Below are 22,359 nucleotides of genomic sequence, written 5' to 3' on the forward strand. Positions count from 1 at the left end.
CTTATCCATTTTGTACTGCCTCTGTAGCAAAACGTAGGACATTTTGTTGACTTTTTCCTTCCGGTGGCCAAAGCTTAATTATGGAAGCAAGAGTGGCTTCTCTTGAAAATGGATCCTGGGTTCTGGCCCCCTGCCAAAATCCCTCTTAGGTATTCTGGGGTCAGGGAATCATCTGCTTAACCTACACTTTACTCAGCCAACCTTAGTTATTCACATAGGCATGTATGGGTCCATCCAGTGTAATTTTTCCCCCAAGGGAATCTGGAGTTTTACGGGACTCTTATGGTTTTAAGCGTTGGCTTAAATTTCAGATAACTAATGTAGGGGGACAAAAGAAAAAAAAAAACTATCAGAATTAATATTCTGTGGTTTTTAAAAATTCAAGGTAACACAAAAAAATTACACTAGAGTCACATACTTATATGAAATTGTGATGGTTAATTTTATGTGTCAACTTTGCTGAGCCATAGTGTCCAAATATTTGGTTAAACATTACTGTAGATATTTCTGCAAAGGTGTTTTTTGGATGAGATTAACATTTAAATCAATGGAGTTTCAGTAAAGCTGATTATTCTCCATGTTGGTGGGCCTCATTCAATTAGTTGAAGGCCTTAATAGAAAAAGACGGACTTTCCCTGCGAGAGGGAATTCCGTCAGCAGACAGCTCTGGACTGGAACTGCAACTATTCCGTGGGTCTCCAGCCTTCAGCACTACCCCACCAGGTTTTGGACCTGTTACATCTCCACAGTTCCTTAAATTAAATCTCTGTCTACACATCCTGTTGTTTCTCTGGAGAACCCCAATAGAGAAACTAAACAGTGGTCTAGCCTCTACCACTCAATATACTTACATACTAAGAGCCAGCCTACGGAAGCCTTTTTATGGGGATGGGACAATCCATGCTTCTCTCCCAGAACAGGAGGTTTTTTTCTCATTCACATATAACCCTCAAATACTTTAACTTGGGAAGATAAATTTAATAAATCAAACATTTTCTACCTAGACCCTGTTGTCCAATATCAAGTTACTCTTGATTATTGATGTCTTAAATCAGAAAAATATTACTCATTTAGGGATTGCCAGAAATTAAAATGTATTTATATAGCTCATTGAATCCCAAAACAATATGAGGTAGGCTCTATTCCCATTTCCTCCAAGAAAACTGACAATTAAATTTGTAATTTAACAGCAGTGATTTGAACTAAGAATTCAAAATCATTTTATGAACCCGAAACTCTTGCTCCTGCTTCTACTGTACCCAAAGGTAGAAAGCCTTAACGTTCCATAGAAAAACTCCCCAAGGGGCTGGCCAGGTGGGACAGTGGTTAAGTTCAGACATTCCGCTACGGTGGCCCAGGGTTCACTAGTTCGGATCCTGGGCACGGACCTACTCACTGCTCATCAAGCCATGCTGAAGCAGTGTACCATATAGAAGAGCTACAACTCTATGACTATGATACACAACTATGTACTGGGGCTTTCGGAATAAAAAAGAAACAAGAGGATGATTGGCAATAGATGTTAGCGCAGGGCCAATCTTCCTCAAAAAAAAAAAAAAAAGAAAGAAAAAAAAAAGAAAAACTCCCCCAACATAGGACAACATCTGATTCATCAATGGATAATCAAAAAACAATGACACAGGTACCAGGAATGGCTGGACAAACATATATATATTAACTTGCATCCGTATTTACCTAGTCGCCAGGTGGTTACCCAAGAGTCTAAAGATAGGCCCTATCACACAAATCGAGAGAAAAATAAAAAATTTAAGGTTCCAGCAAATCAGTAATTTAACACTAGTGGCATACAGGAAATGTAATGTTAGGGTGAGAACTGACCTAGGCAGCTGTTCTGTTCCAGGGAGGAATGTAGAACCACCCAGAGCAACTTTTCGAGAATTCAGAAATACAGATTATGTTAATATTCTGGTTTTAAAATATCGGTTTAAAAACAGTACAGCAGCACCTCTCACCAAAAAGTCTGGGGCCAAACAGACCATGAGTTTACAACCTCTGCTTTCCAGTACTCTTCTAACACCAACTGTATTCCAAAAATGACCAAACTGGGATTAAAATATTCAGTAGCTAATTACTTTTTCCCTGCCCTAATACAAAACCCTAGAAACTACGTCATTGCACTTGAAGTGGCAAGCAACATTTTACTACTAATGTAAATTTGATTCATTGATACAATTACTAATGAGAGCCAATCTTTTAACCCATTTCTACTAGTCAAAGCTCCAGAATAAATTGGGAATATTTCCTACATTCCCTCTTACATGCTATTACATTCCATTTCAAATATTCTTTTATTCAGTCTAAACAAGACTAATATTGGTCAGTAGCAAATTTATCGAGGCAAAAACTTCAGTTTTAGGTTACAGGTCTGGAGTAAAAAAATGAAGCTCTTGAACTTCAATCTGTATACACTAACGGTTTCCTCATGATTAATTATCAGTCATGGAGAAAAATGCTTTTATTGCTTTAAAGTAAAGGGGGAGACTAAAAGTATACTTTTTTTCTCCCTTAAAAAAAATTATTACAGGACAACCAAAATCAAGTTTGCATTTCTCTTTTATAACATAAATTACCAACTAGGTCTTGATCTAGGAATCAAAAACCAAATAAAACCTCAGAATTTAAGACCAAGCAATAAGCTAAACTGCACACATAATTTGATCAAGAACCTAATACCGGAATATTGCCCTAACAAAACAGGAAGCACATGCTCAGTTATCCCATTCCATAGTTCAGAGAGGCACTGAGGATTCATGCCTTAAGTTTATTTACAAACATATTTAGTACATTGAGTTTAAGAGTTTGATTCATTTTTCATAGAGACTGCACTTCTTAAAATGCTTCTCTTCACATCTGTGAATAAAAACACAAAAAATTAATGGTATTAAAAAAATCCCATTCATTTAACAGAACTCGTGTATTTTCATTAATGTACTGTCTGTCCATCAGTTTATGAGCGGTACATCAGAAAGCGTTTACAGTATCATGACTTTATTCATACTGATTTGCTTCATCATCTGCACCAAAATCTTTCCATATTAATGGCTTGGAAAAATCATTCCCCTTCTAAACCATAACAAATCAAGTCTTCTTTTCCAAAGTTACTTTGGAATCTATTCCAATCATCCCACAAAGCCTTCTACAGTGTTGCTTTGAGAAAAATTCTGATTACAATTAAGCTAACTAAGTCTTTTCTACTCATGCAGGGAATTAGCTAACCTCCCAGCGTACAAGACTCCTTTGAGCTTATACTAACATATATCGCCTCAAAACAGACTAACATTAATCAGTCTACTAGAACTTTACCTGGTTAAGACTGCGAGCTCTGGAACAAGACTGGGTAGAAATCCTGGTCCACCGTCACTAGCTAGGGGATATCGGGCAATTTAACATCTTTGTGTCTCAGATCAGGTTAATATCATCCACCTCACAGGCTTGTTAGGAAACCACATCAGATTCTTAATGTAAAGAGTGCCTGACAAACAGTAGTACTCAATAAACACTGGCTTTCAGGCAAAGAAACATTTGTTTACAGGTTTATCAACCTATCTCCACTAATGTCACATCTACACTTAACTTCAGGAATGAATATACACAAAAACGTATATTTATGTGGTTTTTTTTTGGGAGGGGAGTGAGAAAGAAAAGGGAAAGCATTGAGAAGATGAGAAATCCAATAATTACCTGTTTCATGGATTAAGTGAAACATCCTTATTTCTTAAGCAGTTGGTGTCTTACTATAAAGAAAGGTGCAGCAAAGCCAGATCCCAAGAATAGAATCATGGAAGCTAGTAACCGCCACTTGTTTTCTACTGAAAATGGCAAATTCTGTTGGGATAAAAACAGAACTTCAAGTCACCTGATTTTACAGATCAAAAGTAAGTACACAAGGGACGCTAGATGATTGTTCATATAATCAAGTTATATACGCCATACATCATAGCACCTTTTTAAACACAATTACCTTTCAAATCCTACGACCTTCATCACACATAACCTTAGAAGGTAAAACACATCTGGCTTTACTGAGCACCAGGCAGTGGTCTTAAGGGCTCAGGTGTAAAACAGTGAGAATTTTCTCTTCTATTTTATAAATCAAAAAAATTTACTCTCCAAAGGAGTTTATTTTAGAAACAGAATACACTGTTCTGGTTTACTATTCGTTAGACACTAGCCACCTAATAAGGGCGCGCGGCAATGTTAACTGCACTACGGAGCAGGACTTTTTCCTAACCAAGCAGCCCGATCCTCCACACCCTTTCTCAGCCCTTTACCACCAGGCCTCACAGAACCCTCGGAGGTGGTTACTGCTAACTACCGATCTGAGCTTTTCACACTCCAGGCTAAACCCAACCTCAACCAAGGAGGGCTAATGCTTCTCATTTAGTCAACCAGTTAGTTAAGACTCGAGCCACAAGCACAGGCCTTCATAGCCTCACTAGCTTCCAGCGACCTTCACTCCGAGTCGGGTGACCTCTAGCAGCTTTAAGCCACAAGAGCAGCAGCCATGCTCTCCAGGGCCTTCGAGATCTTGGGGGGGGCGGGGGAGGACGCCGGGCGAGGGAGGGCCTCCGCCTCTACCTACTCAACCTCCCGCGGCCTGAGCTCTCTCCCTGCTCCCTGGGGCAAGGGGAGCGCTACTCGGCGTCCCAGTCAGTCTCCCGGCTTACCACCTCCCTCTCCTCGGCCTCGAAGTTCAGCGAGTCGCACCAAGTCGCCCTCCCCCACTCCCCCCGAAGCCGGGCCCTGACACACTGACCTTCCCCGGGCCCTCCTCATAGTGGCTCCTACGGACCACGGAGGTTGTGAATCTCCGGACGCTCTGTCCCAGCATAGCGCTGTCGGAAGCTCTGCAACAGGAGCAGAGACCGAAGGCGGAAGAAATGGCGGCACCACCGCAAACGCTCCTGTTTTCACGACCTTGTTCCCGGGTGTGCGAGGACCGAAAAGGAAGATGGGAAATGGGGCGGAGCTCTCAGACAACGCCACCAAGTGGCGGGCTCCGAGGATTGTGGGAATTGTAGTTAAGAACGTCGCTGCACCCTGTCGGCCTTGAAGGATTGTGGGAAATGTAGTCTCGCGCCAGGCTCCTGGAGGATCAAGACTGCCGTTGTTTCTAACACTGATTCATTCAGACCTGAGTTCTTGTCAGGATGCTTGGGGCCCGTTTGTAGGACGAGTTTACTGAATTCGGTGAGGCAGTCTCAACACGTGTGCTCTAGTCTATGGAACAGGAAAATAAACCTCTCCCTTCTTGCAGTACTCTGCCAGCGGAGGATGTCAGAGAGAAAACTGAATTGAAGTGCTAAGGGAAGGATTCCTGAAGACAAGAGGGAACTGAATAGAACAGAAGTACGGATAGAGGGCAGAGAAAACTCAAGGCCCGTATGAGTACGGCATGTTCGGAATGTTCAAGAGAAAAGCAGCCTCTGGTGTCCCGAGCTAGCCTGGATTAGGAATTGGTGTTCTCCTGCTGAACGTAAACAATTTCACAGAACATCGACATCAGACAAGGTTATTCTGTCAGTGATGGATCAAGAAAAGAATAAGATCACTCTATTATCATATCTGAACATAGGGAAAACATGAACATTGTCCAAGTCACAAAAATGACCGAACATCACTGTATCCGGTCTAATATGATGACTTCTGCTTCTCTACCAATTACAACCTTAACCTTGGACTAGTCTTTCTTCCTCCTAAGTAAGATAGTCAAAGTCCGGAACACAAGCCCAAATCCTATAATAAGCCCTAACACCTGCTTACTGAGATGCCCACAGTTCCTAATGGTATTGGGTCTCCCTTACTGCAATGAGTAATAAACACAGCTTGTTCAATTATAGATGTGTTCTTGTGGTCTTTGACTAGTGGGCATTAGGAAGAAACCAGTGATAAATGAAGCTGAGAGAGTGTCTTAGGTTAGATTGTGAAGGGCCCTGCTAACTTAAGTTTTCTATTATTCATCTTCCGGGAGTGTATATTGCTTCAAATGGCTCATTTATACAGCAGTAGTAAACACAGTCAACTAAGACCTAAGTCTTGCTTTGAAAACTGAATATAAAATGTACACTTTAATCTTTCTTTAGCTTTTGAAAGAGGAAGGCCATATATCCCCCGACCAAAAAATAACTTTAAAAATATTAGTATTTTATTTCTACAAGTAACTTCTGATTGTAGAGAAGCATGTAACACATTATAACTGGTGTTCACCTCCTAATAGATAGAGGATATATGATAAGCAATTTTTTAAAAAGTCCCATTCAGTTCCTTTATGTATTAAAGGATCTTGATTTAACTATAATTGGGAAACATTTTCACATTTAATATTTCTGAATTCTCCTTTTCAGTCTAAAGTAAGTAATATCCTCTGTATATTTGGTTCATTGTTACTTCTAATTCACATTAATTGAGTCTTCTCTGTGTATCTAGCTTTCAACTAACTCCAAGAGAGATTCTAGCTTATGGCTTTAGAATTGTCTGCTTCCTCACGGGCCCTATGGCAAATTAAAGATAACTGCAAATTCTTTTTATCAAGAGATGGGGTCTATGCCTTCTCTCCCTGAATCTGGAGGGAGCTCTTTTGTGGCTCTTTTGACCAAGAGAATCTGGCAAAAGTGATGCTGTGCCAGTATCCTGCCCAGGCCTCATGATATTGGCAGCTTCCTTTCCTGTCTTTTGGAACACTTGCCACTGGAACTCTGAGCCGTCATGTGAGAAGTCTGACTACTCTGCTGGAGACGCCTCCTGGAGAGTACCCAAGAATCCACTGAAAGGAGCCGGGGGTCAGCCCAGGTGTCAGGCATGTGAGTGAAGTTATCTTAGACCCTCCAGCCCAGTCCAGCTGCCAGCTGAATATCACTAAGTGACCTAGGTCAGTGCTGTGTAGAGAAGAGTTGCCCAGTTGAGCTCTGACCAAAATGCTGCTCTATAGAGTTGTTGAGATATAATAAAATGGTGGTTCCTTCAAGCCATTAAGTTTGGGGTCGTTTGTTATGCAATAATAAATAACTGGAACAGACACGTAAAAGTAACACAGCTGGCTTATTTAGGTAAATCATCTGCCGTGAGGAGAACACAATTCTTACCATCAGTCTATACATTTGAGAATTTGGTTGTGTCATTTAAAATATTTTTCTTAGCTTAATACGTATCTTTGTCTCAAATCACGCTTCTATGGTAATCCTCCAGCTGCAATGAAGATGGGTTTTGCTGAACATACCAAAACATGGAAAGTCTGGGAAGCAGAGTGGTTCCGTTTGACGGCGCTGTGGCAGCTGGGATATTTTGGGGAGTGCTAAACACTCTCAGAAACGCACTTTGCAGCTTTTTGATGCTCCTGATGAGTTAGGAGGAAAATTGGAATGAGATTGAAAGTGGCTGAGATCACTTATTCTTTGCATGATTCCTGACCTACGTATTAATGGCTAGATATCATCCACAGAGCACGTTCTTGATAATCATGTAAAAATATTTTCTGAAAAATGTTTTTGTCAAAAAGCCAAACTGAGCACAAAGGAAAATTGTATATTAGTTTCCATATTGTTTTTCTTAATTGCTAATTATTAACCAATTAATACATTAGTTAAATAACTAACATACCCTGAGTTTAGGGGTTTTATGCTAATCTCAATCTCTTGAATTCTCTGTGGAGGGAAGAAGACGTTTAAAGAAATCTGGCAATATTTCATTTTCAAATAGGTATTGTGGTAAAATAAGATAGCCAGAATGTGGTGGAGTGACATTCTGAGACTTCTGAGGCTGGCTTATGTCTTGCAGTTTCCATTGAGGCAACTTGGAATGTTTTCTTGGGAGAAGTCAGCCACCGTGGAAGAAGTCTAATTACCCTGAGACTGCCAGGACTATGAGGAAACCCCAGCCTACCATTTGGAAAAGTCACAAGGGGCCTGTGGGGTGGGGGGTGGGGGAGAGAAAAGGAGGGAAGGAAAGAGGAGGGGAGAAATATTCCCAACCAGACTGGCTCCCAGCTCGTCCTGCCTTCCCAAAGCCTACGCACCAGATATATGAGTAAAGATGCCTTCAGATGACTCCAGCAACTGTCATGATTTGCCTCTGCCTTTATGAGTATGTTAAACAGGAACTGCCCAGCTGAACCCATCAGCTTCCAGAACTATAAGAGAAAATAATAAATTGTTGTTTTAAGCTGCTAAGTTTTGGGATAGTTTGTTATACAGGAATAGAAACCTGGAACAGGTATTATGCACAATTTCTTATACAATTAGCCTAACAACCTAAATTCAGTCACAATGCCTGGCAAGAAAAATGTGAATCATCCTAGAGAAACTTTTGGTTCAATATGATACTCTTTTGCTATAAAATGAATTTTAAGTGAAATGAGACATTTCACAAATTGCTACAAAATAGAAAACATCTTTAGGGACATGAGGTGTACTCCAAAGATATATTTTAAAAATAAAATCCAATTATTTTAAGTAGTGAGTAGAGTGAATATCATAGAGTGAACAATGTACTTTCTAGACCCACATGAGTCATTGGAGACTGAAATTACATTATATAGAAGAGTATATCTAAAAACTAAAGTACAATATTTATTATTTCTCTCAACAGCTACCATATTAGATTTTTAAGAACTAGGTTAGAGTTTATTTAAAAATAAATTGTTTAGAGAAGAAGTTATGTTTCTATCGTACATTGAAAAACTCAAGTTAACAAGTTTCTTTTGGTCTTAAGTTTTTTAGAATTCCTCGCTACTGTAGAGTTCAAGTCAGAACTCTGTATTAACTTTTATCTGAAATTTTACATTTGTAAGGGATAAAAAAACCCTGGTTTCAGGAAAGGAGAAAATGTGATTTCACTGAGGCAAGACAGGTTGGAAAATACTCTGCCGTCCTTCTAAATGATTTAGTGATGAACAACTGGAAGAAAAGTTTCTGCAAAAAATACTTGATCAAGCTGTATATTTTACTCTTCATCTTGTCTCATTATTTATTTATTTATTTTTTTGGTGAGGAAGATTAGCCCTGAGCTACCATCCGTGCCCATCTTCCTCTACTGTATATGTGGGACACCTGCCACAGCATGGCTTGATAAGCAGTGCATAGGTCCGTGCCGGGATCCGAACCTGTGAACCCCAGGCTGCTGAAGTGGAGCACATGAACTTAACCACTAGGCCACTGGGCTGGCCCTTATTTCATTACTTTTGAATACCATTTTTTCCTTAAAAGCATTTCATGTTTCTTATTCCAACTTTATTGCTTAATCTCAATGTAGATTTAAGGATGTTTCACTTTTTTTTAAGATTAACTCATAATATAATTATTTGTCATTGAGAATTGCCAAGTATAGATAGATACATTTTTACAAGATGAATACAGAAATCAATATTTGTCAATTAAATGAAAATCATGGATTCTAGTTATATTTATGTCCATCTCCATCTTGACTTAACTTGCAATGATACTTATCATCGCTTTGACCAGGCTTCTTTAAATTTACTATGGCATTTCCTGTTTGTTTCTATAACTGGAATACTAAATGATTAAATAGTTTCATTTATTTATTTTAGGGACATGCATAATTTAAATGAGGAAGGGGATTTTGAAATGAATTTGATGCCTCATTCTAAAAAGAAATCCTATTTTGTTGGAGTAGAAGTAAGAAAAATATAGGAGATATTTGAGAGTAGAACCAACTTTCTTATATTACCTATGATGATTGTAAAGAATTGTGCACATAAGGACTATCTGTAAATCTTTACAACCAGGCCCATTATTGCTGGTCAATACATATAAGGTGCTGCTATATTTCTACCACTCAGGTGAGATTGCAGGGATCCAATCAAAGGCACTCTGTTCCTCTAGACAATGCGCTGGCAACCACGTGGTTAATGTAGTCTGTCAAGATGTCTCTGTCTATGCAGTAACAGTTTTTGTGTTTTTGGCTTTTTAGTTTGGACGTATAATTAAGAAAAATGGGATTTACTTGAGAATAACATTTATGCACTTTGTGTAAATTATTACTGAATTCACAAAACACTTCTTCTAAACATTTCAACTAATTATAAAATTATTACACAAAGTGGGTTAGGTTTAATTTCCAGTTCTCTTCACATCCCTCAATTAAGCTAGACCCTCCCTGAACAGCATTCTAAAACTATACCATCATCCTTGAATTGTGCTCAGCATCTTCTTACCACTTTGTACTAAGGGACTTTATAAATAACAGACTTATGAAACTCGTTGCTGGGTTTACTGTGAAGATTGTTTTGTTTTTTTTTCTTTAAGGATGTGTTTCAATATATTTCATGGTGTCATTTTTATGAGGACCCGTAGGAGAAATTTCTCTTTGGTGTTAGAACTAGAGTAAACATGCTTCTCCTGAGTCACTGACTTGCTTTTGCCTTCTGAGTACGGCGAATAGCAAACTTCATTGATTTCCTCCTTATACTGGCTCCTAGAAAGCTTAGAGCCGAATGTGTGACCCACCTTCAGTGGAGACTACAGATGTATTTTGTGTACTTTGCTCCTAGCTACCTCTTCTAAATTTATTTACCTTTTCTTCACTTTTCTCCCCAATTTAAAATTTATTTTATCTTGTTATATAGTATGTGTCTTTGTTCTGTACTTCAAATGTTTTCTGAAACAATATTAGTGTGTAAATAATAAATTATAAATTCTCCTCACATAGAAAGTTGTCATGGTAGTACTCAATTTTTCTCTTTGCTATATGGAGTCCGGGCTAGGTAAGGTAATTAAAGCTAGCTAATGTAACAAATGATCCCTAAATTTTAATGGCTTAACACAATGAAGATTTACTTCTCACTTATGTCACAATTTTAATGAGATGTTCAGCATGTGATTTTCCACATGGTAATTCGAGGCCCATCGTCTTTTTGGGCCTCCACTCAATCTTCTGGGTTGCCCCTGCCTGCCGCCATGTTAAGAAAGGGAAAAGAGAGGCTCACACAAGGTTTTTCAGGGGCCAGGTCAGCAGGTGGCATGCACTACTTGTGCTCACATTCTATTATCCAAACCGATCACATGCTACCACCTAGATGCAGGGGTTCTAAGGAATTGAGATGTCTGTGGCTGAGAGGAGACTGGAAATGGTTTGGTTGAACATATAGCATCTCCTCCACAGAGACCTTCTAGTTTCTTGCTGGAATCTTATAGAGTGCCTCTGCAAGAATTCAGTATCCAGGGGTTATATATAATCTTGGGACTTTGCTACAGTGGCTGCAAATCCTCAGAATTCTATAATTTCTTCCTCCTGCCCATTTCCCCGGAGTTGCACACTCCAGGCAATATACTACAACCTGGAATCAGGCTGACATGGGTTCAAATCCAAGATCTACCCTAACTATTTAGCTTTAGGCAAGTTGCATGACCTTTCCTCCTCTTTCAAATAGGGACACTAATGTTACCTACTTGTTAGAAGGATTAATTGAGATATTTGCTGCTTCAGAGTGTTCTATTAGCAAATGTCCCTGACAACCCTCTTTGGGGATCCTCCTCCATGTGTCACTTTTTAATTAATTTTATGTCTTTTCTCAGTAGATTGGCCATTGAAATATGTAGGTCTGAAAGATAAAAAAGGCTAATGCACTACTGGAATGCAAGCTCTCTGAGGGCAGGGAGTTTTGTTTTTTTTGATCACTTACGTATCCATCCAAAGTATCCTCCGTAAAGACACCCAGTGAATGTTTGCTGAAAACAATGAAGGAATAATGAGAAGGTTTAAATTTAAATGCAAATACTATGTTTTGAGTGTGATTATGATGTAATTTTTAAAATACACTTTATTGAGGCATAAGTTATAGGCAAACATGTCTACTTTCAGTATACTATTTAAACTCATTAAAAATGAGTTTAATCAGTCACTAATTAACACCACAATTAAGATATAGAACATTTCAATCACCCATGATTTACTTTTAGCAATATATTTTAAAAGATTTGATTGGTTAATTGCCTCTGAGCACCCAAACCCTTGATGCCTGGATATTCTCAAAGCCAAAACTGAACTCAGGCCTATAAAAGTAGGCCCTATTGCAGAGGTTCTCAACAGGGCACTATTTACATTATGGGCTAGATAATTCTTTACTGAGGATGAGGTCCTGTGCATTACAGGATGCTTAGCTACATCTCTGGCACCTACCCACTAGATGCCAGTAGCATTCCCCTTCCCAAGTTGTGACAACCAAATATGTCTCCAGACATTACTGAAAGTCCCCTCCCCAGGCAAAAATGATTCTGGGTTAAAAAGCACTGCCCTATGGCCATCTTTTCAGGGCAATGTGAGTCAACAGAACACATACTTGGTCTGAGCCAATGCTTCCGCGCTTGCTGAGGTCCATTGGGTGAACTGCTATGCCTCACCCTTCTCAGCAAGGTCAGGCTTAACTGCCTTAGGATCCTGCAGTCCCCTGGCACGCTGCCCACTCCCTTCTCTGCATCACTGTGTGCTGTCCGCTGCCTGCAGTGTTGAACATTCATAAGCTTCTACTGACCCTCCCCTCTGTTCCACACGGAATCCCGGGCAGATGGGAAGTGGTATTAAAGCTTGCTTTTGTTTTATTCCTACCTTGTGAATCTGGGTTCTCTGAGACCCAGTCGTTTAGAAGGTAATGAGCCTATCCTTAGTTCTACCTTTAGAAATAGACAATTAGTTTTTAATTAAATGAACACATGCACTTAGCATGGTATCTGGCGAATAGTAATGCTCAACACATAGCAGCTATTATTATGACTTCCATAACACTGTTTCTCTGTGCTGCTGCCATTTTTCCCTCTTTTCCTTGCTGGGACCACTCCTACTTTCATCATACTTGCCACACTTTCTCTGTATCATCGACTTTTGTACTAAGGCCACACAGTATGTGCTCATGTGTCCCCAAAATACTTACTTCTCAAGCCCCCTAGGCCACCCAGGTACCCCAACCCTCCTGGCCTCTTGGGTCACTGATCACACATTTTTCAAATTTTGATGTAAGATTTTTTTTTAAATCAGCTTCTTAGGAAATCTCCTCATCATTTCATTGGAAAGGAATGGCTTTCCCAACCAGTGCCGCTAGGGAGATCACCCTCTGAAGGAAACAATGCAGGCATTCTGTCTCCGACAGTTTCCTATTTTCTCACTGTCCTGGCCTAGAAGAGCTAGGAAGCTCTGTACTTGTACCTTGTGCGCTTTTTTGATGACCAAGGTGAACAGAGCATTTGATTGAAAACATCTACTCCAGTTCATTACAGGGAAATACAATAAATTTTTAAAAAAGAATATAAACTTAAGATGTGATAGAATGCCTCTCTTACTCACCAAATGAGGAACCCAGAATATTGCTCATTTATTGTGAGGAGGAGGACCCAAATAATGCAGGAGACCTTGAGTGTGGAGGACTATTAAAAAAGCGTAGATTATTGTTATGATATTCTGTATTATTAACAGAAATATAGATTATTATGAACTTGGAAATGTTTATTGAAGTGTTGAACAAGACTTAACTCTGTGCTCTTGTAGCATAGCCATCAGTATAAACTTGGTTTTTGACACTCACTAGCCAGGGATGCAAGATCCAATATCTCTATTGCTCAACCTATTACATTACCTGGTATTTTCCAAAGGCTTGTCAGAAACTCAAAGGCTGAGATTTTTTTGTTTTCCCTTTCTCTTTGCATTCCTGCTGTAGAAATCCTATCCCAGCGAGGAAATGGTAGGAGAGGGTAGAGCTAAAGGCAATTTATAGTTAATAACAACAGCTGATGAATTAAAAGTTATTTTCCCAGGACACAGGTTTTTACTATCCGAAGTAAAATAGCTGGTTTGACTTATATCCGTCTCTGAGAGCAATCTTGGGTATATATTGAGTAAGTAGACAAACCTGACTTCAGGAGGATAAAAAAATCCCAATAGTTTTCCTATCATTCTCAAGAGGAAAGTAAAACCTTTGATTCTGAAATTGGAGACAAAGGCTTAGCTATATATTAAAAAGAGAAGCAAGAATTTTGCTTAAATTCACATCCAAGATTTTTCTAGAAGGCAAGATTACCTAGGGAAGGTGGGGGAGTTAATACCTGGAAGCAGCAAGAGATTAGGGAGGGAGTGGTTAGAACAACGTGCAGGATGAAAAAAGATAATACTTGCAGAATTGTATAATTTTGTTTAGGACAAGATTTTTTGCTTTCTCTCTTTTTCTCTCTCATATGCACTGTGGGAATTTTGTGGGAAATGTACAGATCCAAAGGTAAAATCACTTTACAACTTTAGATAACTTGGAATTCCAGAAAAAATAAAAATGACAGGAACACATGTTAAAGATTAAGGATGCTAAATTTAAACATATCAGGAAAATAATATGATAGATTCCAAAGTCCAAATCATAAAGACCTAAGAAGTCAGACAAGGTGATTTGATAACGGTAAGAGGAGAAAAATTTGTCATTTCTTTCCCTCTCAGGTGCCAAATTGGCCATCTTCTTCTTTTTTTTTTTTAAGTTTATTTTATTTTATTTTTATTTTTTGTGAGGAAGATCAGCCCTGAGCTATCATCCATGCCAATCCTCCTCCTTTTGCTGAGGAAGACCGGCTCTGAGCTAACATCTATTGCCAATCCTCCTCTTTTTTCCCCCAAAGCCCCAGCAGATAGTTGTATGTCATAGTTGCACATCCTTCTAGTTGCTGTATGTGGGACACTGCCTCAGCATGGCCGGACAAGCGATGCGTTGGTGTGCGCCCGGGATCCAAACCTGGGCCGCCAGTAGCGGAGCGTGCGCACTTAACGGCAAAGCCATGGGGCCGGCCCCTGTGCATCTTCTTTTTGAAAGCAATGCCCTCCGCCTTGTATGCTTAACCTGACTTCTCTCAAAGCTGCCATCATTGAAAAGTTTTAACAATAAGCTATCTCACAAAGTCATAATGGCACCACAGACTCAGTCTACATAAAAGTGAATGTGTTAGATTGGTGCAACTCCATCCTGCACCACAAATCTACTCTTCCTCCCAATTTTCATTTTCATTGGTGTCATTCCCATTTCTTGTTCATCATTCAGAATCTGAGAATTGTCTTTGACTCCTTTGTCTCTCTTTTCAAGGGACTCACCACTTAATGGGGTGGGGTGGAAAGGAAAATCCAGATTGATAGAGGAAAAAACAGCATAGAATGTTTGAAATAACTAGAAACAGGAGAAGTCTAGACACATGCTGAATATGCTTTTCTCATCCGAGTACACAGAGTTGCCCACTGTTGCAGTGGTGACTATTTTAAGAGGGTATTTCAGGGAAGACTATGGCTGGTTATTTCTCTTTTAGCTCAAGTGGAAGGATGAAAGGAAAGTATTTCCCCTGTGTTGCTCTAGAAAGTTGGGAACTTTACACTTAATTTTCTAGTTTCTGATTTCAAGGTTACACTTTGTTGTGTAGAAAAGAATACCTACATTAGACACAACTCAGACAGAAAAATGTTGACGTTAGTCTTTCAGTTTCTGAGCTCTACTCCCGTTCCTACCACACTGTGACTCTTCTCTTCTGCACATTCCTCTCCAGGATTCCAAGAATCACACTTTCTCCTTAAAAAAAGAAAAAAGGCTTTTATGAGATATAAAATTAATGCACTTTTAATATATAAACAGTTGACATTATATTGGAGTGCTAATGTTCTCTGAAGACTTGCCAAGTTAACAAGAATTAAAGCCTAAGTAAAAGGAATAATGCTTCTACAGATCATTTCAGACAACATGAAGAAGAGAGACTTTTCTAGACAAAATTTAAAATATTCAGGTGGTTTCTGTACCATGCAAGTGTTAAGAAGTTATGAAAGTTTTTAGATAATCAGTTTATTTCCTTGGCCCGGGTGCAACTGTATAATTTACATGTCATACTTTAGATTATATTTTTATTGTAGGTATTTGAAATTAGCATCTTCAATAATAATGTTTAACAACTTAACAGTTTCAATTCTTCCATAATCGTTAGAAAGGTATGTTGGACTTGAAAAATACAAGAAAACAGGATATATTTTAATTATGTTTTAACAAAATTTCATTGTTTATGGCAATATTAAATCATTTTTATTCCTTTCAAACATATTACCATATAAATATAATTTTAAAGAGAAATCTAAGGCATCTATGATAAAAATTTTGCAATTTTAGTTTTTTTTTTTTGTACCAGTAATTCTACTTGTGAATGCAGTACATAATGTTAGATTTAATAGTCTAACAGTATTTGATTTTATTAATGAGCCCATTAAGATCATAAATAATGTAAGGAAAATTTGAATATGTCAGAGAAAACAAATACAGAAAATTTGTAATCAATTTTCCAAGAAAATGCTATCTCATATCGTTAAGAATATGTAGTATATTACGTTTTGGTTATAGTATACAAGATGATTTTAAGGAAATAATGGAATAATTTTCAAAGGTCAAAAATTAACCAAAGTGAAATATAGGATTTAGGTCAAATCTTTTCCTTGTGAAATATACAGATAACTGAACCAAAGAAATAGCTTTTGGCACAAGCCTTAATGATCCAATTTACTTCACTTTGGTGCCTGTAGAAATAAACATATTATTAATTTTTAAAATAAAATTTAAAAAAATAATCAACAAAAATTAAATCTGAAAATTTATTTTGAAAGGGGAAGTGATCAAACAATAAAAAACACTTAATTTTCCTTGAATAGGACACAATATTTTCAGTATTTTTTAACAACTAGCTAATTTTAGAATGGAAATACATAGATGGTTTCCAGTGTTATCTAGAATTTCTTAACAGTACATGGATTTTCTGTGAATAACAATTGGCCTAGAAGAGGCCAAAGATACAGTTTCTACGTTCATCAATTCTCCGTTGATAAGAAAAAAAGATGATGTTGCTTAAACTTGTTTGCTCCTTCTCAGATTTTATTGGTAAAATCTGCAATGTGTTTTGCATACTTGAAAATAAGGTTGGCTGACAAGTGCTGTAGTACTGAAACAAAAACATTAGAGTATGAAATTTTGTTATCTTATTCAGCCTAATTTTTTTTTTTCTGAGGAAAACTTGCTCTGAGCTAACATCTATGTCAATTTTCCTCTACTTTGTATGTGGGTCGCTGCCACAGCACAGCCGCCAATGAGTGGTGTAGATACATGCCGGGGAGCCAAACTCAGGCCGCCAAAGTGGAGCTCATCGAACTTAACTACTAGGCCACGGGGCTGGCCCCTCAGCCTAATATTTTGTTTATTTAAAACAAACATTTAGTTCCTTAAGTATGTTGTAACTTTTTTTTTAAGGGAAGAAATGGATTAAGTAATTAAACTATGAAGGGACTATAGAAAAATCTCCTGAATTGTATAACTTTAAAAAAATCAATCCCATTATATTATTATACATGTACTGGTTTTAGGCAGCACAGTGAGGACAGGGAGGTAACTGCAGTGTTTCTTTTGAATTTATCTTTTTGCCACTAGAAGGTAGAAGAGACTGTTCTGAAAGATGTTCAACATTTAATTACTTTAATTCTTATTTTTCCTCATGAATGTCAATACTTTTAACCAATTGAATTGAAATGTTTATTTTATATTGTGTAGTATACAAAATATGTCAGAATTAATAAAAAACGTAAATGAAGGGAGGAAAATGGCTATTTCCTTAGCGTTCTTTCTCTTTTACTAGCACATTAAAAAGTGCCCAGTCGACTATGTCTGTGAATATTCTTGCCTATGTATGCATAAATGGTACCAGAAATCATAAAGAATGACGGATGTTTTTATTGAATTTCAATTATAACTGTGTGTAACTTTGAACTATAAAGTAATTTATAGAGATAAAGCAGAAAATTAACCAAAGTAAGAAAGCAGAATTTTCATAGTAGGAACATGTTCTACCTGCTAGCAATGCAGATTTCAGTTTTTCTTGCTGGTCATTAAATTCTGGATAAAAGGATAAAAGAGATATAGATGCAGAGATACAAGCTACAACCAAAAAGAACTTTCAAACTTGTGAGACCACTGGTCTACCCAGCCTAGTTGTCTGTCTCTGATAATGACACCTAGTCACTTTACGGGAGCACGTGGATATGATTCTTAAAGATTGGGGTCTGCAAGGATTTCATAAGTGAAACTTTATTCTGGAGTACATCTAACTTCCACGAGCATAATGAAATGGTTGTTTACACCATTAAATTTGGGGAGGTTTTTGAATGCATCAATACATAACTGGAACAGAATTTGGTACGTGGAAATGAGAAGCTGCTATTGTTTTTGGGATCAGGCAGTGGGCTGTCTTCCTGTGTGTGTCTCTGTCGTCACGTGGCATTCTCCTTGTGTGTCTGTGCCCAAATTTCCTTCTTGTTAAAAGGAAACCAGTTGTATTAGGCCCCATCTTAACTTGATTACATCTACAAAGACCTTATTTCCAAATAAGTTCATATTCACAGGTACCAGGTGTTACAACTTCAACATATCTTTTTGGGAAGCGCAATTTAACCCATAACACCGGAGAAGTGGAGGGGTGCACCGGAGAAGTGGAGGAGATCTGGCCAGGCCACCAACAACGTTGACTGCAGGATCTTTCTAAGTTCCCACGTTTCTCACTCATTTGGTCTTTAGATAAACTCAATTATTGAGTTTATCTAAATCTAATACACTGAACAATTTTCAGGTCCCAATTTTCATGTCTTTGCATATTCTTCTTGATTAAACTATGTCCCTGCTCCCTCTGCCTGGTGAAGTTCTTCTCACCTTTAAGATGTACTGTCATATCCTGAGAGCAGCCTTCCCTGGTCCACCCAGTCTGTCTATACCAAGCCACTTGCTCCATTCCAGATGAGCTTGTTTATTAATTCATTCAAAAAATGTTCATGCCTATTATGTGGCACAATGCTAGATATTAAATATGGTCCTAGGTTATTAGGAATACAGATCTTGATCCTAAGGTAGGTTACAGTCTAGTAGAGGACACAAAATATAAATAATTATAACAAAGTTCAATAGATGATAAAGTAGTCATAGCACATTATGGTCACTGAGAGGAAGACCGCCACGCCCAGGCAATAGCAGACATGTAACGGACGACACTAGTCAGGAAGATTTTGACACAATGGAGATTAACATTTTAAATGCAAAAAATAGTTCTAAATCAGTCTTTAAATAAAGCACCTATTTTTGACTCTTAAATGTTCTCTACTAGTTACTTAGCTGTTTTGTTAATCCATTAATTGAATCATTCATTCATTAAATTTAACAGTCGCTTCCGGAATGAGGCACTGAGTTAAGTTCTGTCAGACATATGTCTGAGCTGTTTTAAAACAAATATTAAGTATAGGTAATGGAATAAAACATACCTCCCATCTTTAAAGTTAATGCAGCAATTTCTTATTTTGAACTGTTTATCAAGCTGTATTTATCTGTAATTGATTAGTTTCCTGGAAAAAAATTTTGTCAATCTGTAATTTGTATCTCTCAAAGCAGTCCTTAAATATCCTGAAGGTAATTTTCCAAAACAGACATTTTAGAATGCTTGCAATTAGAGTTACAAGTGATGATTGTCTGCAGTGGTAATTTTCTTGTCTTAATGGCAATAAGCTGCTTATTATCTTTAAAAAAGTGTGTCAACCATTATTTCTCTTTAGAATGCTACCTTTTCTCCAGAAGTTGATAAAATACACTGCTTCCTACTGACAGTGCAGGAAAGTGTGAGGCAAGATGCCACCCTTCAAGACTAACATAATAAAAATCCACAGTGAGTTCTGATGGATTGGTTTTAATATCATTACCCTTAAAATAGACATTTTGGGGGGCAAAAATGCCTTACTTTTACATTTGTCAGTCAATGATTTATATTCATTTATATTATTAATACAAATGGATACATAGTATTTCATTAGTTCATCCAATTTCTTGTATCCATAACATTACATCATAAAGGAGTAACTTTGGTTGACTTCTCCTTACTCTAGCCATATCTTATATTCAGAGAATACAATAATAAGGATGAAACAGAAATATCAGGTTAATTGGTTAATAGAAGCAGTGTTAGCTTTTTCTTTCTGAATCAATCTAGAACAAGGTTTGGCAAATGTTTTTTGTCAAATGTCCTTTATAGCCACATTAAATAAGAGAAACTGATGTACATTAGTTTTTCTCTCTCTTTAAGATCCCCGAAATGCATATAGGTGAGACAACAGAAATAAAAGGGCTTTCAGCCAGGACTTTCTGAAAGAAGAATTCTGCTAAAAATGGTCTTAGCTGTCTGACAGGCCAACTACTGAACCTCTTTGTGACAGTATCAACACTGGCTTCTCCTGGATCATTTTGGGTGTGTAATAAGTCAATGGTAACTGCCGCAGGGCCTGGATATTAGTGGTCACTGGTTAAAAGAAAGAAAAAAGGCTGTAAGCCTGTGTGCGCCAGTTTTTCTTCAATGGTGCATCATCATAACAAGCCTCACCTATCTAATCCAGGGAGTTTTAACTCTAAATCTCATTCCTTTCTTATTTCTCTTTGTCCTTTTATTTCTTTTTCCTTTTATTTTTCTTGAAAAAATTTTTTTTGGTGTTATTAACAAGAATTCATATATGATGTGGCTTAACTGTATTTCAGAAGGTCATCAGATTGTGAGACTGCTTCCTTGAAACATTTTTGTGCTATTGCTTTAAAAAATAACAATAATTAAAAAATGGTTGGTGTTAATAAAAGTGTCTATGTGAAACTGAAAAAAAAAATGGTTCTATTCTTCAAAGAAAGCTGACCTTTCCAGAACATTGATTGCTCAAAATTACCCTCCAAGTAAGTGGTGGGGTCTACGTGGGTTTTGAACTCAGTTTAATTCCAGAGCCTGGCCTTTTAAATAAAAATATATGAAAGTTGCAATTTTTTTTTATTGATGTCTTAATAGTTTATAAAATTGTGAAATTTTGGTTGCACATTTTTGTTTGTCAATCACCATATACATGTCTCCCTTCACCCCTTGTGCCCACCTCCAACCCCCTTTGACCCTGGTAACCACAATACAGTTCTTTCTGACCATGTGCTGGTTTATATTCCACATATGAGTGAAATCATGCAGTGTTTGTCTTTCTCTGTCTGGCTTATCTCACTTAACATAATACACTCAAGGTCCATCCATGTTGTTGCAAATGGGACAATTTTGTCTTTTTTATGGCTGAGTAGTATTCCATTGTATATATATACCACATCTTCTTGATCCAATCATCAGTCGAGGGACACTTAGGTTGCTTCCACTTCTTGGCTATAGTGAATAATGCTGCAACGAACATAGGGGTGCATAAGCCTCTTTGGATTGTTGATTTCAGGTTCGTTGGCTAGATTCTCAGTAGTGGGATAGCTGGATCATAGGGTATTTCTATTTTTAATTCTTTGAGGACTCTCCATACTGTTTTCCATAGAGGCTGCACCAGTTTGCATTCCCACCAGCTGTATATGAGGGTTCCTGTTTCTCCACATCCTCTCCAACATTTGTTGTTTTTTGTCTTGGTGATTATAGCCATTCTAAGGGGTGTGAGGTGATATCTTAGTGTTGTTTTGATTTGCATTTTCCTGATGATTAGTGATGTTGACACCTTTTCATATACCTATTGGCCATCTGTATATCTTCTTTGGAGAAGTATCTGTTCATTTCCTCTGCCCATTTTTTGATGGAGTTGTTTGTTTTTTTGTTGTTCAGTTGTGCGAGTTCTTTATATATTATGGAGATTAATCTCTTGTCAGATATATGTTTTGCAAATATTTTCTCCCAGCTCGTGGGTTGTCTATTCATTTTGATCCTCGTTTCATTTGTCTTGTAGAAGCTCTTTAATCTGATGAAGTCCCACTTGTTTATTTTTTCTTTAGTTTCCCTAGTCTGACTAGGCATGGCGTCTGAAAAGATTCCTTTATGACCAATGTCAAATAGCGAGTTGCCTATATTTTCTTCTATGAGTTTTATAGTTTCAGGTCTCACCTTCAGGTCTTTGATCCATTTTATTTTATTCTTTTTTTTTTAGATTTTTTTTTAACTTATTTATTTTTCCCCCAAAGCCCCAGTAGATAGTTGTCTGTCATAGCTGCACATCCTTCTAGTTGCTGTATGTGGGACGCGGCCTCAGCATGGCCGGAGAAGCGGTGTGTCGGTGCGCGCCCGGGATCTGAACCCGGGCCGCCAGCAGCGGAGTGTGCGCACTTAACCGCTAAGCCACGGGGCCGGCCCCCTTTGATCCATTTTGAGTTAATTTTTGTGAATAGCGATCACAGAAAAAAAGCTCAAAATGATAATATCATTTATAATTGCCTCAAAAAGAATAAAATATCTAGGAATAAATCTCAGCAAGGAAGTGAAAGACCTATACAATGAAAACTACAAGACATTATTGAAAGAAATCGATAAT

General features: G+C 37.8%; 1 protein-coding gene and 1 non-coding gene across 2 annotated transcripts; both read right to left on the reverse strand.

Moving 5' to 3' along the window:
• Positions 1-2,556: 2,556 nt before the first annotated feature.
• On the reverse strand, positions 2,557-4,949 carry COX7C (cytochrome c oxidase subunit 7C). The gene is made up of 3 exons (XM_004420387.3): positions 4,778-4,949; positions 3,703-3,846; positions 2,557-2,871 (listed from the first exon to the last, which is right to left on the reverse strand). Exons 1-2 carry the CDS (start codon positions 4,850-4,852, stop codon positions 3,730-3,732), a joined length of 192 nt encoding a protein of 63 aa, XP_004420444.1. The 5' UTR covers positions 4,853-4,949; the 3' UTR covers positions 2,557-2,871; positions 3,703-3,729.
• LOC147917349 (small nucleolar RNA Z39) lies at positions 2,979-3,041 on the reverse strand. The gene has a single exon (XR_015552126.1). It is a non-coding gene; the product is annotated as a small nucleolar RNA Z39 (small nucleolar RNA).
• Positions 4,950-22,359: the final 17,410 nt, after the last annotated feature.

Source organism: Ceratotherium simum, chromosome 4 (assembly GCF_057802395.1).
Source record: "Ceratotherium simum simum isolate JZ-2026a chromosome 4, ASM5780239v1, whole genome shotgun sequence".
NCBI classification, from domain to species: Eukaryota; Metazoa; Chordata; class Mammalia; order Perissodactyla; family Rhinocerotidae; genus Ceratotherium; species Ceratotherium simum.